This window comes from Lithobates pipiens, unplaced genomic scaffold (genome assembly GCF_037356315.1).
Source record: "Lithobates pipiens isolate NorthernLeopardFrog02 unplaced genomic scaffold, aLitPip1_a1.2 Scaffold_16, whole genome shotgun sequence".
NCBI lineage: Eukaryota > Metazoa > Chordata > Amphibia > Anura > Ranidae > Lithobates > Lithobates pipiens.
In genome coordinates, this window is record NW_027507748.1 from 462577636 (window position 1) to 462592453 (window position 14818).

A 14818-nucleotide genomic window follows, 5' to 3' on the forward strand; every position below is an offset into this window, starting at 1 on the left:
AGGCTTGGTCCCAGCACAGAACACTGGGGGACCCCACTACTCACCCCTGACCATTCCGAGTACTCCCCATTTATCACCACCCTCTGAACTCACCCTTGTAGCCAGTTTTCAATCCATGTACTCACCCTATGTTCCATGCCAACGGACCTTATTTTGTACAGTAAATGTTTATGGGGAACTGTGTCAAATGCTTTTGCAAAATCCAGATACACCACGTCTACGGGCCTTCCCTTATCTAGCTGGTAACTCACTTCCTCATATAAGGTTAGTAAAATCTTGTATATAGTCCCTTATCATCCCCTCAAAGAGTTTACATACTACTGATGTTAGGCTAACTGGTCTGTAATTCCCAGGCATGTATTTTGGGTCCTTTTTAAATATTGGTGCTATATTGGCTTTTCTTCAATCAGCTGGTACCATTCCAGTCAGTAGACTGTCAGTAAAAATTAGGAACAAGGGTCTGGCAATTACTTGACTGAGTTCCCTAAGTACCCTCCATTGCAAGCCATCTGATGCCAGTGATTTATTAATGTTAACGTTTCCCAAGTCTAATTTTAATTCTGTTAACCATGGAGGTGCTTCCTGTGATGTGTCTTGAGGATAAACACTACAGTTTTGGTTACTGAAGCCCCACGATTCCCTCATGAAGACTGAGGAGAAGAATAAATTCAATACCTTCACCATCTCCCCATCCTTTGTAACCAGATGTCCTTCCTCATTCTGTATGGGGCCAATATGGTCTGTCCTCTCTTTTTTACTATTTACATACCTAAAGAATTTCTTGGCATTATTTTTGCTCTCCTCCACTATGTGTCTTTCATGTTCTATCTTAGCTGTCCTCATTGCACCCTTACATTTCTTGCTGCATTCTTTGTAAAGTCTGAATGCTGATGATGATCCCTCAACCTTGTATTTTTTGAAGGCCTTCGCTTTTGCTTTATATGCATTTTTACATTGAAGTTAAGCCATCCAGGACTTTTTGTTTGCTCTTTTAAATTTATTACCCAATGGGATGCATTGGCTAATGTCCTTATTTAATATGCTCTTAAAGCAAACCCATCTCTCCTGCGCGATCTTTGTTCCTAAAATGTTATCCCAATTTATGCCTTCTAGTAAGGTTCGTAATTTAGGGAAGTTGGCTCTTTTGAAATTCAGTGTCTTTGTATTCCCCTTATGTTTGCTATTTGTGTGATTTATACAGAAGCCTTGTTCCCTAAATTGTCCCGTATTTCCACATCTGTGATCAGGTCTGTATTGTTGGTAATCAGTAGATCCAGTAACGCTTTATTTCTAGTTGGTGCCACTACCATCTGACCCATAAAATTGACATTTAGAAACTGGCTAGCCTTAGATGAATGCGCGGTTCCTTCTGCCCAGTCTATGTCTGGATAATTAAAATCCTCTATTATGATAACACTTCCTATCCTTGCTGCTAATCCAAATTGTGTTAGCAGATCAGGCTCACCTTCCTCCCTCAGGTTAGGGGACCTATAGCATACTCCCAGTATTATTTTCCCCTTAGCTTCATCCCTTTGGAGCTCTACCCATAAGGATTCCACCTCCTCCCTAGCTCCCTTAGTGATGTCATCTCTAACATTCACTTGTACATTATTCTTGATATATAGGCATACCCCTCCCCCTTTTTTACCCTCTCTATCCTTGCGATAAAGGGTATACCCTTGAATGCTTGCCAGCCAATCATGAGAGCTGTTGAACGAGGTCTCTGAAATTCCCACAAAATCCAAATCCTCCTCATACAATAGTATCTCTAGTTCACCCATCTTGTCCGCTAGGCTCCTGGCATTGGTGAACATGCCATGTAGTTTAGACCAGTCACATATTATCCTCTTATTGGGTGTTCCGAGATTGCAACTAGGACTTGCTACTATACTTACCTTGGGTTTATGTGCTTTGGTCAACCTACCACTAATGCCCCCAATAATACCCTCTGGAATATGTTCTAAGCTGACTATCTCTACCTCTGCACCCTCCCCCCCCATTGCCTAGTTTAAAAAACCCTCTATCTTTTTGGTCATCTTCATTCCCGGCTGATCTGCACCTCCTCATTTAGATGCAGTCCATCCCTTCTATAGTACCGTTTATCAACTGAGAAGTCGGGCCAGTCCTCCAGGAACCCAAATCCCTCCTTACTACACCAGCTCTTCAGCCACTTGTTTACTTCCCTAATCGCCCTCTGCCTTTCTGGTGTGGCTCGATGTACCGGTATTATTCCTGAAAATACTACCTTGGAGGTCATTTTCCTTAATTTAGCTCCTAAGTCCCTAAAATCGTTCTTTAGGACACTCCATCTGCCTCTGACTTTGTCATTGGTGCCAACGTGCAGCCCCTCCCAGTAATCTGTCCACCAGATCCGTGATGTGCCGAACCCAAGTGCCCGGTAGACAAAATACTGTTTGACGCTTCGGGTCTTTGTTACAGATTGGCCTCTCTGTCCTTCTAAGAATTGAGTCCCCTACCACCAGAATCTGTCTTTCCTTTCCCTTCACTTCCCCCCACTCTCACTGGAGGAGTTCTTTGCCCGGCAGCTAGGAGAGTCCCTCAGCTCCAGCAGTGCTGGTCCCTGACTGGGATCACCAATGTCACTTATTGGGATGCTCCAGCCCTGGATCGGCCTCCCTGGCACTTGCCCCTCTACCCTTCCTGATTGTCACCCATATACTCTTTGCTAGTGCCTGCACCTCTTTGTCTCCAGCCACCTTTGTGCTGGCCCCTCCTTTAGTATGGAGGGACTTCTCAGTGGTGACAGTTGCTTCCCCAGATTCAGAACCTGGGCTTCCAGGGAAACAATGCGCTTACATTTTGCACAGCAGTATTCACCCTCGATCAGATGATCAAGGAATGCATACATGCCGCAAGATGTACAACAAGTTGCCTCTCCACACCCATCGGGCATCGTACCTATTAAATTTAATGAGGTTTGGGGATTATACCCTGATCAAATTACCTAACAACTAGCTTCCTGACACTAATATGCAAGACAATACACAGGTACTTAGCAAGACAATACACAGGTACTCGCAGACCTACGTGCACTCTTGTGGCTCTTTTTTTATAGCGCAGTAAATAAAAACTGCAGAGGTGATCAAATACCACCAAAAGAAAGCTCTGGGGAAAAAAGGACGCCAATTTTGTTTGGGAGTCACGTCGCTTGACCGTGCAATTGTCAGTTAAAGCGACACAGTGCCAAATCGCAAAAAACGATCTGGTCTTTGGGCAGCCAAATGGTTCAGGGCTGAAGGGGTTAATCATCTTTACACAAGCAGCACCAGCATCATCTATTGGCAATGGTCAGCTCCCCATCCCACCATAGACACAACCCTGATGCTTGGCCAAGCACAATCACACTTACGGTATGTCTACACCAGATGAAGATATTGACTGTGGAGAACTCCCCATGTATGTCTATCAGCAGTTTAAATTTCCTTGAATATAAGACTAGATTATTCATGATAGTTCTGCTTACAATTTACATTTTCCAGATTTAGAAGGCCATCAAAACAATTCTCGTTTCATAACCATGGGCTCTAGAGTTCTTCACAGAATATTTAAGGAGCATCAGGGTCAGCCTGGACATATATAATCCATCCAGGATGTTTTAAATCATAATCTGAGACAGCCATACTGATTACTCAACCGACAGAAATGTGAGATTGCTTCAGTGCTTACAAACAATAAATGCATTACTTATTAAAGAGCACTTCCCCACTACATATTTTGAAGGTATTAATAAATACATTTTGCTTTAAAAACAACCTTTAATATTATATTAAATAAGATCTCTTATCAAGTTTATAACATTAGTTTAACAATGAAAGCATGCCAGAAACTGAAAAGAGTATTATTCACTTTCCAAGAAAACACAAAATAGCTTAAGTAACTGTGAATCAAAGGCAAAGACAAGGTTGAACAGCAGAAGTCTGGAATGTACCTTGTGACTGTCACAAGAACCCAAGAAAAAATAATTAGCAGCGCTTACACGTGTTTGAGAAAATGGCAAATCTCCTTGAAGCTAGGTATTTGCTGGCATTCGCATGTTTCAAAGTTAAAGGAAACTACAATTAAACTGGAAGTTGCTCCTGGGAAAAAGTCAAGCTTCATAAAATCCTAAACAGAATATTGCTGTGCTTATATGTGCAAAATTATGCTAAAAAAAAAAAAAAAAAAAAAAAAAAAACATGATAGAGAAGACAAACACTGGATAATTTCATGTAATGTAGGTGGAAAGGAGCTCGGCTGGAATGCAGGATGGGCCATCAAGTAAAAAGAGGAGGTGGTTCACAAGTTGTTGCAGTAATATTGTAATTGTTTATGCCAAAAAGCAATAATAGTTACTTTAAAACTTACAAGTAATCATAAAACTACTCTGAGAAATTTCTTGGCAGTAATCAAGTAGCAGGAGCCAACATCTCATTTTAATACCTGATATACGGTCAGGGCTAAATTAACCATTAAGCATATTAAGCACATGCTTAAAGGCAACAAGGCAACAACCCCTAGCTATCATGCTTCTAAAGGATCGATTAATTTAAAAACAAAGTGTGCTTATGCTTTTGCCCCTTTGTCCTGATCTACCCAATCCCCCTCCATCAATGTATATTTATCAAGATCTGACTCTCAAAGGCTTCATTTGTTACTTACATTTCATGCTGTAGGATATTTTAAGAAGGTAGTACTTTTTTAACAATGTCCAAAAAATAGAGGCTTTATGCACCTGGGTCAAAAGTAATACAGTTTAACTTTTACCCTGGGTTTTTCTTAGGAATGGGACTACCAATTTTTTGGGGATACTGGAGTGAATAAATATAGTCAGTATTGATAAGGTTATTTCCTTGATATGTATGGCATAACACTTGGGAATTAACGTCACCTGGAGAGATTTACCTTGTTACATAGGTGCTATTTTACCATATGCCATGTTATTGAAGTCCTGAATATCACACTAATAAGGTGGTATTTAGGTAGTATAATATATAAACGCCATGTTACTATATGCCATGTTAATGAATTGTTATGTTAGACAAGTGTCATATTTCTCGATACCATGTTTTGAGAGGCAATATTATTCAGTGCAAATTTGCCAGAAATCATAATATTCTTTCCCCACAAATGTATTCTACCACAACCAGTGTAGAATCCATATTAATCCCAAGGAGAAAGGGGTATCCTCTACCGAGCAGCAGCATATAGCATTCCATCTAACTCTGGACTTGAATTATTTGAGTTGTGTGTTCACTTTTAAAAATGAGTTACAATTCTGCAATGAAACCAATCAGTTTCCGGGTTTTATTGCTAAAGCTTAATTAAACAAGCTGAGGTTAGAAGCTGATTGGTTGCTCTGCAGATTTGTGGCTAATTTGAATTATTGAAGTGGTTAAGGGGAGCCCTATGAGAGAATTCAGAAAAAAAAACATGGGTTCCCCTCATCCATACCAGGCCCTCTAGGTCTGCTATGGATTTTGGGGGGGACCCCCATGCCATTTAAAAAAAAAAATTGGCATGGTGTTCCCCTTAATATTGATACCAGACCCAAAGGGCCTAGTATGGACTGGGGGGGACCCACGCTGTTTTTGTCAAATATTTTTTTTATGTATATTGCCAGGATCTGACAATACATTACAGCTGTGAGCAATTTTAAATTACATTTTTTTCCTTTAGAAATTTCCTTTTGCTGCGGTACTGTTCCAAACATGGGTAAAATGTGCTACTTCACAGGCAGATTAAGGGGACCCCCCAGGCACAATATTTAAAGGAGTATTTTATTTTCATTGTTTCACTTTAAGCATTCTTAAAATCCCTGCTCCTGAAAAAATGTCCGTTTTAACAATTATTTTCTGCATTGATACATGTCCCCTGGGGCAGGACTCGGGTTCCCAAACACTTTTTATGGCAATAACTTGCATTTAAGCCTTTAAAATTAGCACTTTTGATTTTTCATGTCCGTGTCCCTTACACTTTAACAGTGTAAAAAATGTGTAGCACTGTGCAAAAGGGGGGGTAAATGCCATTCTAAAAAGGAATGTCCGAAACTATACTTTCTTCTGGTTTCTATGCTATGTTACCTGATGTGGGGTTTACAAACCTAATATATTCATTTCAATGAATGCGTAAAAACACATGAACATTTATCCAGGGAGAGCAGAGCTCTGGATGCTAGTTTCTTGTGAGCAACAGGCATACAGTATATACTAGTACACAAAAGCACAGGCATATTTTGCATCATTACTCTTGTATGAAGAGAAGAGTGCAGGAGCAGTTTCATTAGCAAGGCTAGTGAGTAAGCTGGAATTCCGAATGGCACAAGAATAGTTAATATGACTACCCATTTAAAAAACAAAAAAACAAAAATAAATGAAAATAAAATACATGAAAATAAACACCCCCAAAAAATAACCTTTAAAATACACTTTAAGTGCAAATGTGCACTAAAAATATTGTATTGGTTCCTAAACTAATTGGGGACATTAAAATATGAAATAGCACACAAAAAAGAGTTGCATATGGACTTTTTTTTTTTTATTTCAACAGGATTTCAGGAAAATACATCCTATATATAGTTAATAGTATTTTCACTACTCAGGTTTGTTTACTCTTATGGTTTCTTCTTGACCTGAAATAAGAAATGTACTCATACATGGCTCATAAATTCTGGTTCCAAGTATATGTGGACATTAGTGGACATCAGCTTCAAGAAAGGCCCAGTTTATAAAAGAAAATTATAATAAATAATAATTGGTGTCGCAGTTTTTTCGGATTGGCTCATCTGGCATATCATGACACATATTTCACTAATGATCTGAAGACATGTTGTGGCAGTAGCATCATTATGGAGATGGAAATGCTGTGTGTTCATACACTCTCCTGCCACTTGCAATGCTTTAATACCATGACAATTTTGAGCAGCTTAAAATGCAGAAGCTAATCAAGTTCAGAGGCTGCAGAACTAACAAGGATCCAGTGAATGTCACCCTAGTGGTTAATTAGGTCTTTTCCCCCAAGCCAGGGGCTGTGCCATCAAAATGAAGCGAATACATTTATGCTGCCTCTAAATGAATGATGATATTATTAAGAAAGTAAATCAATATTTCAGCACCATGACACCCTTTGATAAATCTTTCAGGGGCTGGGAAATTGAAATTAGTATGATTGCAGAATAAAGTTGAAATATTCATATAAAAAGGTAGCATAAACTATAACATAGGTATATGTTACAAAGAAACATTCTTTCTTTAGTGCAGGATCCTGTTTACACAATTCATACTTCTTACCCTTCCTGCATAATGCATAATTGTGAAGACGGGACCTTGATCCTTAGATGTGACATTGCCATTGCCGTCCTTTGCTGATGTGTACACTGTATTTGAATTTGATGTTTCCAAGAGTGACTGCAGTCGCTTGGAGAGGCTTTGTTCCATGGAATGAATGGACTGACTTTCCTCATCTAGAACAGACAGAAAACCTAATGGCTTCTGAAAAACAAACACATTTTATTTGGTTTTATTAATATAACAAAGTATTTTGTGTAAAGTTATTTTATACAATTGTTGCAATCTTATATAGTATTATATACAGTTATATATAAATAAAAAAAAACATTGTTACTTAGCATTTTGTATACCTATTGTCTGTAATACATATCATTAGCAAATTAGTAAGGAGTCATTTTGAAGGAGGAAAGGCTTGTATGGATAACAACAGAAAAGCTCTAATATTTTAGAAGTACTGCCTACCTACTGTATTCCTGCACAATACGCCTGAGATACAATAATATCTACATTTAGTTTTAGTGGAAAGCAAGCTGGGATTTACTGTCCATCAGATCTTAGCAACCACAAATCACTTCTGCTTTAAATCCATAAACAATATCTGATGGATGCAATGCGCTGATCACATTCTAGCGTTAGAAATAGGGTTATGCTGTGAAATATCTGCAAGACTGATTTTGCTGTTGTTGGAATTTCAGTAAAATGCACCTCCAATTTACTCCAATGCATTTCACAGCAAATGTCCCAAGCTATTTTTTCATTCCTAGAGGGATGAGGATAAGTGCAGTTCTTTTTAGGTGAAATTTGTCAGAAATGTGCTTAAATCAAGTGTACAATTAGCTTCATTCTAATGTATAAGTTGAATGAATCTGTAAAAATATATCTAAATTACACATCATGGATCCATTTGCAATGTTATTAGTATTAAAGTGGTTGTATACTCTTTTTTTTTTACTTTTACCTACAGGAAAGCCTATAATAAGGCTTACCTGTAGGTAAAAAAAATATCTCCTTGCAATCTTATATAGTATTATATACAGTTATATATAAATAAAAAAAAAACATTGTTACTTGGCATTTTGTATACCTATTGTCTGTAATACATATCATTAGCAAATTAGTAAGGAGTCATTTTGAAGGAGGAAAGGCTTGTATGGATAACAACAGAAAAGCTCTAATATTTTAGAAGTACTGCCTACCTACTGTATTCCTGCACAATACGCCTGAGATACAATAATATCTACATTTAGTTTTAGTGGAAAGCAAGCTGGGATTTACTGTCCATCAGATCTTAGCAACCACAAATCACTTCTGCTTTAAATCCATAAACAATATCTGATGGATGCAATGCGCTGATCACATTCTAGCATTATATAATAAAATATATCTAAATTACACATCATGGATCCATTTGCAATGTTATTAGTATTAAAGTGGTTGTATATTCTTTTTTTTTTACTTTTACCTACAGGAAAGCCTATAATAAGGCTTACCTGTAGGTAAAAAAAATATCTCCTAAACCTGTACGGTTTAGGAGATATTCCCCTCGGTATGCGCCGCTGACTGCAGCGGCGCATGTGCACAAGGGGATTCTTGGCTGAAAATCCGGCAGTGGCCGACCAGCCGGGATGAAATCTCCCACGCGCATGCGCGGGAGTGACGATATCGCAGCTCCGGACGATCACAGCGCCAGAGCCGCGATGCCCGGATGAAACGCAGAGGGAGCATGTCAGCTCCCTCGGTGTGGATCGGGCCAGATGTCGGGGCCTCGTTCTAAGGTAAGTATTTCATAATGAGCTAGTATGCGGTGCATACTAGCTGATTATGCCTTTTGCTTTGCAGGTGGTAAAAAAAAAAAAAAAAACATTAGCGGGTTTACTACCGCTTTAACTACTTAACCTATTATAAGAGGTGGCTGTTGATTTCTCATTTTGAAAATTCCAACTTCTATATTGCCTGGCTTACCCCTCTGGATTTTAATACTTTAGATCACATAACGTAGGACAGATATGCAGATAAGTACAGGTGCATGTCAAAAAAATTTGTATATCATCAAAAAGTTTATTTATTTCAGTAATTCAATTCAAAAAGTGAAACTCATATATTATATAGAGACATTAAACACAGAGTGATATATTTCAAGCATTTCTTTCTTTTCATTTTGATGATTATGACTTACAGCTAGTGAAAACCCAAACTTCAGTATCTCAGAAAATTAGATTATTGTGAAAAAAAATCAATATTGTAGACTCCTGGTGTCACATTCTAATTAACTCAAAACCCCTGTAAAGGTTTATTTAGTCTTTAACCAGTTGCCGACCGCCGCACGACGATGTACGTCGACAGCATGGCACGGGCAGGCATATGGGCGTACCTGTACGTCCCTGCCTTCCCGCGGGTCGGGGGCCCGATCGGGCCCCTGCCCGGTGCCTGCGGCGGTCGGTTTTCGTCCGGGAGCGATCCGGGACGAGGGGGCGGCCATTCATTCATGGCCACCCCCTCGCGATCGCTCCCGACGAATAGAAATCCCCCGTGACATCACTTCCTCTCCTGTAATGTAAACACAGGAGAGGAAGTGATGTATTCTCTCCTCCGTGTCGGTATTTTTCGTTCTGACACGGAGGAGAGCGGATCGGTGAGTTGCACCAACACTCTACACACACAGTAGAACATGCCAGGCACACTCACACCCCCCCGATCACCCCCCCCAATTACCCCTGCCCCCCAGTCACAGTGACACCAATGTCATTTTTTTTTTTTTTGCATTGGTGTCATTTGTGACTGTAATAACTGTTAGGGCAGTTAGGGTTAGCCCCCTTTAGTTCTAATGTGCCCCCCTAACCCCCCCAATAAAGGTTTAACCCCGTGATCACCCCCCGTCGCCAGTGTCACTAAGGCTGGGTTCACATTGCAGCGGTTTATGAGAACGAATGTGATTCGCACCGCACTGCAGTGCAAATCACATCCGATCTTTGTGCGATTCGAGTTCAGCCATTCGCCGCACCCGCCACACCCGCCGCACCCGCCGCAAATTCGCACGGGACCCTTTTTTTGGCCCGCAGCAGAATCGGATCGCATGGGTGTTCACACCATGCGATCCGAGTTTGCAGATCGCACTGCGATATGCGAACTGATCTGGGGGTGTCAGTAACATTTCACTGACACTCCCAGCAGTTCGCATAGGGCAGTGTGAACTGCCGCCGGGAGGCATGCGATGCGGGAACCCGCCGCGGATTCGTGGCGTTTCCGCATCGCTCCAGTGTGAACCCAGCCTAATAAGCGATCATTTTTCTGATCGCCGTATTAGTGTCACAGGTGACGCTAGTTAGGCAGGTAGGTATTTAGGTTCGCCGCAGCTTTTTATAGCGCCAGGGACCCCCATATACTACCGCATAAAGCCCCCTGATTGCCCCCTAGTTAACCCTTTCACCAGTGATCACCATATAACTGTTACAGGTGACGCTGGTTGGTTAGTTATTTTTTTATAGTTTCAGGGCACCCGCCATTTATTACCTAATAAAGGTTTAACCCCCTGATCACCCGGCGGGTGTCATTTGTGACTAATAACTGTTAGGGCAGTTAGGGTTAGCCCCCTTTAGTTCTAAGGTACCCCCTAACCCCCCCAATAAAGGTTTAACCCCGTGATCACCCCCCGTCGCCAGTGTCACTAAGGCTGGGTTCACATTGCAGCGGTTTATGAGAACGGATGTGATTCGCACCGCACTGCAGTGCAAATCACATCCGATCTCTGTGCGATTCGAGTTCAGCTATACAGATAGTATGGCTGAATTCGTGTCGCACCCGCCGCACCCGCCGCAAACTCGCACGGGACCCTTTTTTTGGTCCGCAGCAGAATTGGATCGCATGGGTGTTCACACCATGCGATCCAAGTTTGCAGATCGCACTACGATATGCGAACTGATCTGGGGGTGTCATTAACATTTCACTGACACTCCCAGCAGTTCGCATAGGGCAGTGTGAACTGCCGCCGGGAGGCATGCGATGCGGGAACCCGCCGCGCATTCGTGGCGTTCCCGCATCGCTCCAGTGTGAACCCAGCCTAATAAGCGATAGTTTTTCTGATCGCTGTATTAGTGTCACAGGTGACGCTAGTTAGGCAGGTAGGTATTTAGGTTCGCCGTAGCTTTTTATAGCGCCAGGGACCCCCATATACTACCGCATAAAGCCCCCTGATTGCCCCCTAGTTAACCCTTTCACCAGTGATCACCATATAACTGTTACAGGTGACGCTGGTTGGTTAGTTATTTTTTTATAGTTTCAGGGCACCCGCCATTTATTACCTAGTCTCACTAGTGTACCCCTAAATTTAGGGGTGTCTACTTTCCAAAATGGGGTCATTTGGGGGGGGGTTTGTGCCATCTTGGCATTTTATGGCCTTCAAAACTGTAACGCCCTTAGAAAGCCTGAAGGCGGTGCTTGGTTTTCGGGGCCCCGTACGCGGCTAGGCTCCCAAAAAGTCCCACATATGTGGTATCCCCGTACTCAGGAGAAGCAGCAGAATTTATTTTGGGGTGTTATTTCACATATGCCCATGGCATGCGTGAGCAATATATCATTTAGTGACAACTTTGTGAAAAAAAAAAAAAAAAAAAAGTTTGTAATTTTCCCGCAACTTGTGGCAAAATATAAAATATTCCATGGACTCAACATGCCTCTCAGCAAATAGCTTGGGGTGTCTACTTTCTAAAATGGGGTCATTTGTGGGGGTTTTGTGCCATCTTGGCATTTTATGGCCTTCAAAACTGTAATAGGTAGTGAGAAGTGAACTCAAAAATTTACGCCCTTAGAAAGCCTGAAGGCGGTGCTTGGTTTTCGGGGCCCCGTACGCGGCTAGGCTCCCAAAAAGTCCCACATATGTGGTATCCCCGTACTCAGGAGAAGCAGCAGAATTTATTTTGGGGTGTCATTTCACATATGCCCATAGCATGTGTGAGCAATATATCATTTAGTGACAACTTTGTGTAAAAAAAAAAAATATTTTTTTTTTGTCATTATTCAATCGCTTGAGGCAAAAAAATAAAATATTCAATGGGCTCAACATGCCTCTTATCAATTTCCTTAGGGGGTCTACTTTCCAAAATGGGGTCATTTGGGGGGGTTTTGTACTGCCCTGCCAATTTAGCACCTCAAGAAATGAGATAGGCAGTCGTAAACTAAAAGCTGCGTAAATTCCAGAAAACGTACCTTAGTTTGTAGATGTGACAACTTTTGCGCAAACCAATAAATATACAATTATTGACTTTTTTTTTACCAAAGACATGTGGCTGAATACATTTTGGCCTAAATGTATGACTAAAATTGAGTTTATTGGATTTTTCTAATAACAAAAAGTAGAAAATATCATTTTTTTTCAAAATTTGCGGTCTTTTTACGTTTATATCGCAAAAAATAAAAATCGCAGAGGCAATCAAATACCATCAAAAGAAAGCTCTATTTGTGGGAAGAAAAGGACGCAAATTTTGTTTGGGTACAACATTGCATGACCGCGCAATTACCAGTTAAAGCAGCGCAGTGCCAAAGTGTAAAAAGACCTCTGGTCATTTACCAGCAAAATGGTCCGGTCTGAAAGTGGTTAAATGGTCTCAGTCTGGTTCAGTAGGTTACACAATCATGGGGAAGACTGCTGACTGGACAGTTGTCCAAACTCCAGAAGACAGTGATAGATACCCTCCACAAGGAGGGTAAGTCACAAAAGGTCATTTCTAAAAAAACAGTGCTGTATCCAAGCATGTTAATGGTAAGCTGAGTGGGAGGAAAAAAGTATTGGGGAATAAGGTGCACAAATAACAAGGATAACTGCAGCCTCAAAAGGATTGTGAAGCAAAGAGCATTCAAACTTTGGGGGAGATTTACAAGGAGTGGACTAGGGCTAGTGTCAGTGCTTCAAGAGCCACCAGACACAGACATATACAGGACACAGGCTACAACTGTTGCATTCCTTGTGTCAAACCACTCCTGAACCAGAGACAGAAGTGTCTTACATGGGCTAAGGAGAAAAAGGACTGCACTGGTGGCCCAAAGTCCCCTTTTTGGATGAAAGTAAATTTTGCATTTCATTTGGAAATCAAGGTCCCAGAGTCTGGAGGAACAGTGGAGAGGCACAGAATACAAGTTGCAAAGGGTCCATTGGAAAGTTTCCACAATCATGTTATCTGCTGGTGTTGGTTCACTGTATTTTATCAAGTCCAAAGTCATGCAGCCCTCCACCAAGAAAATTCTAGAGCACTTCATGCTAACCAGCTGATGCTGATTTCATTTTCCAGCAGGACTTGGCACTTGCCCACACTGCCAAAAGTACCAATACCTGGTTTAATGATCATGGTATAATTGTGTTTGATTGGCCAGCAAACTCGCCTAAGCCCCATGGAGAATCTGTGGGGTTTTGTCAAGTTTGGGTGGCACAGTGGTGTAGTGGATAGCACTTTCACCTAGCAATAAGAAGGGTTGCTGGTTCGAATCACACTACCTGCCTGGAGTTTGTATGTTCTCCCTGTGCCTGCATGGGTTTTCTCTGGGTAATGCAGTTTCCTCCCACACTCCAAAGACATGCTGGTATGTTAATTGGATCCTGTCTAAATTGTCCCTAATATGAATGTGAGTTAGGGGCCTTAGAGTATAAGCTGCTTAAGGGTAGGGACTGTTGTGAATGTACAATGTGTATGTAAAAGCGCTGCCTAAATTGTGCTATATAAGTACCTGACATAAATACATAATGAGAGACACCAGACCCAACAATGCAGACCAGCTGAAGGCCACTATCAAAGCAACCTGGGCTTCTGTAATACCTCAGCAGTGCCACAGGCTGATTGCCTCCATACCATGCTGCCTTGATGCAGTAATAATTGCAAAAGAATCCCCGACCAAGTATTGAGTGCATATTATACTGTACACGGACATACTTTTCAGTAAGCCAACATTCCTGTATTAAAAATCCTTTTTTTTATTGGTCTTATGTAATATTCTAATTTTCTGTGCTAATAAATTCTGGGTTTTCATTAGCTGTAAGCCATAATTATCCAAATTAAAAGAAAGAAATGCTTGAAATATATCACTCTATGCTCTATACCCTCTAATGTATCTTTATAAGTTTCACTTCTTTAATTAAATTACTGAAATAAATTAACGTTTTGAAGCTATTCCATTTTTTTTAAGATGCACCTGTACTTCATCTTTCTTTTCTTTTAAACCATTGAGACCAAAGGTCAGCAAAGCTTCCAGACATCTAGCAATTTCTGGGCAGCAATGCAGCCTTGCACAGAATTGAAAGATAATTGGTTCCTGCATATGCCTTTTTGAATAGGTCTGATAGAAATATGAGAAACAGTTCTGGGTGGTTCATCTTAATCAAAGTATTTAAGGCAATGTTCAAGGACAGCAAACCCCAGCTTTTACATGAAGCTCCCAGTCTGTGCACCTTTCTCCAGTTGTTTCTCTTCACTTTTCTATAGCAAAAAATAATGACAAAAAATATATAATATACACCAGGCAACATTCAAGAGGCAGAAATCTAACTG

General features: G+C 40.9%; 1 protein-coding gene across 3 annotated transcripts in view; it reads right to left on the minus strand.

The window, feature by feature from the left end:
- The window catches only part of MYO16 (myosin XVI), a 555564-nt gene that overhangs the window by 120346 nt on the left and 420400 nt on the right, over window positions 1-14818 (minus strand). For all 3 annotated transcript variants that reach the window (XM_077482903.1, XM_077482902.1, XM_077482901.1), the window contains exon 23: window positions 7287-7487. In XM_077482903.1, coding sequence (XP_077339029.1) covers window positions 7287-7487 — 201 coding nt within the window. The remainder of the gene's footprint in view (window positions 1-7286; window positions 7488-14818) is intronic.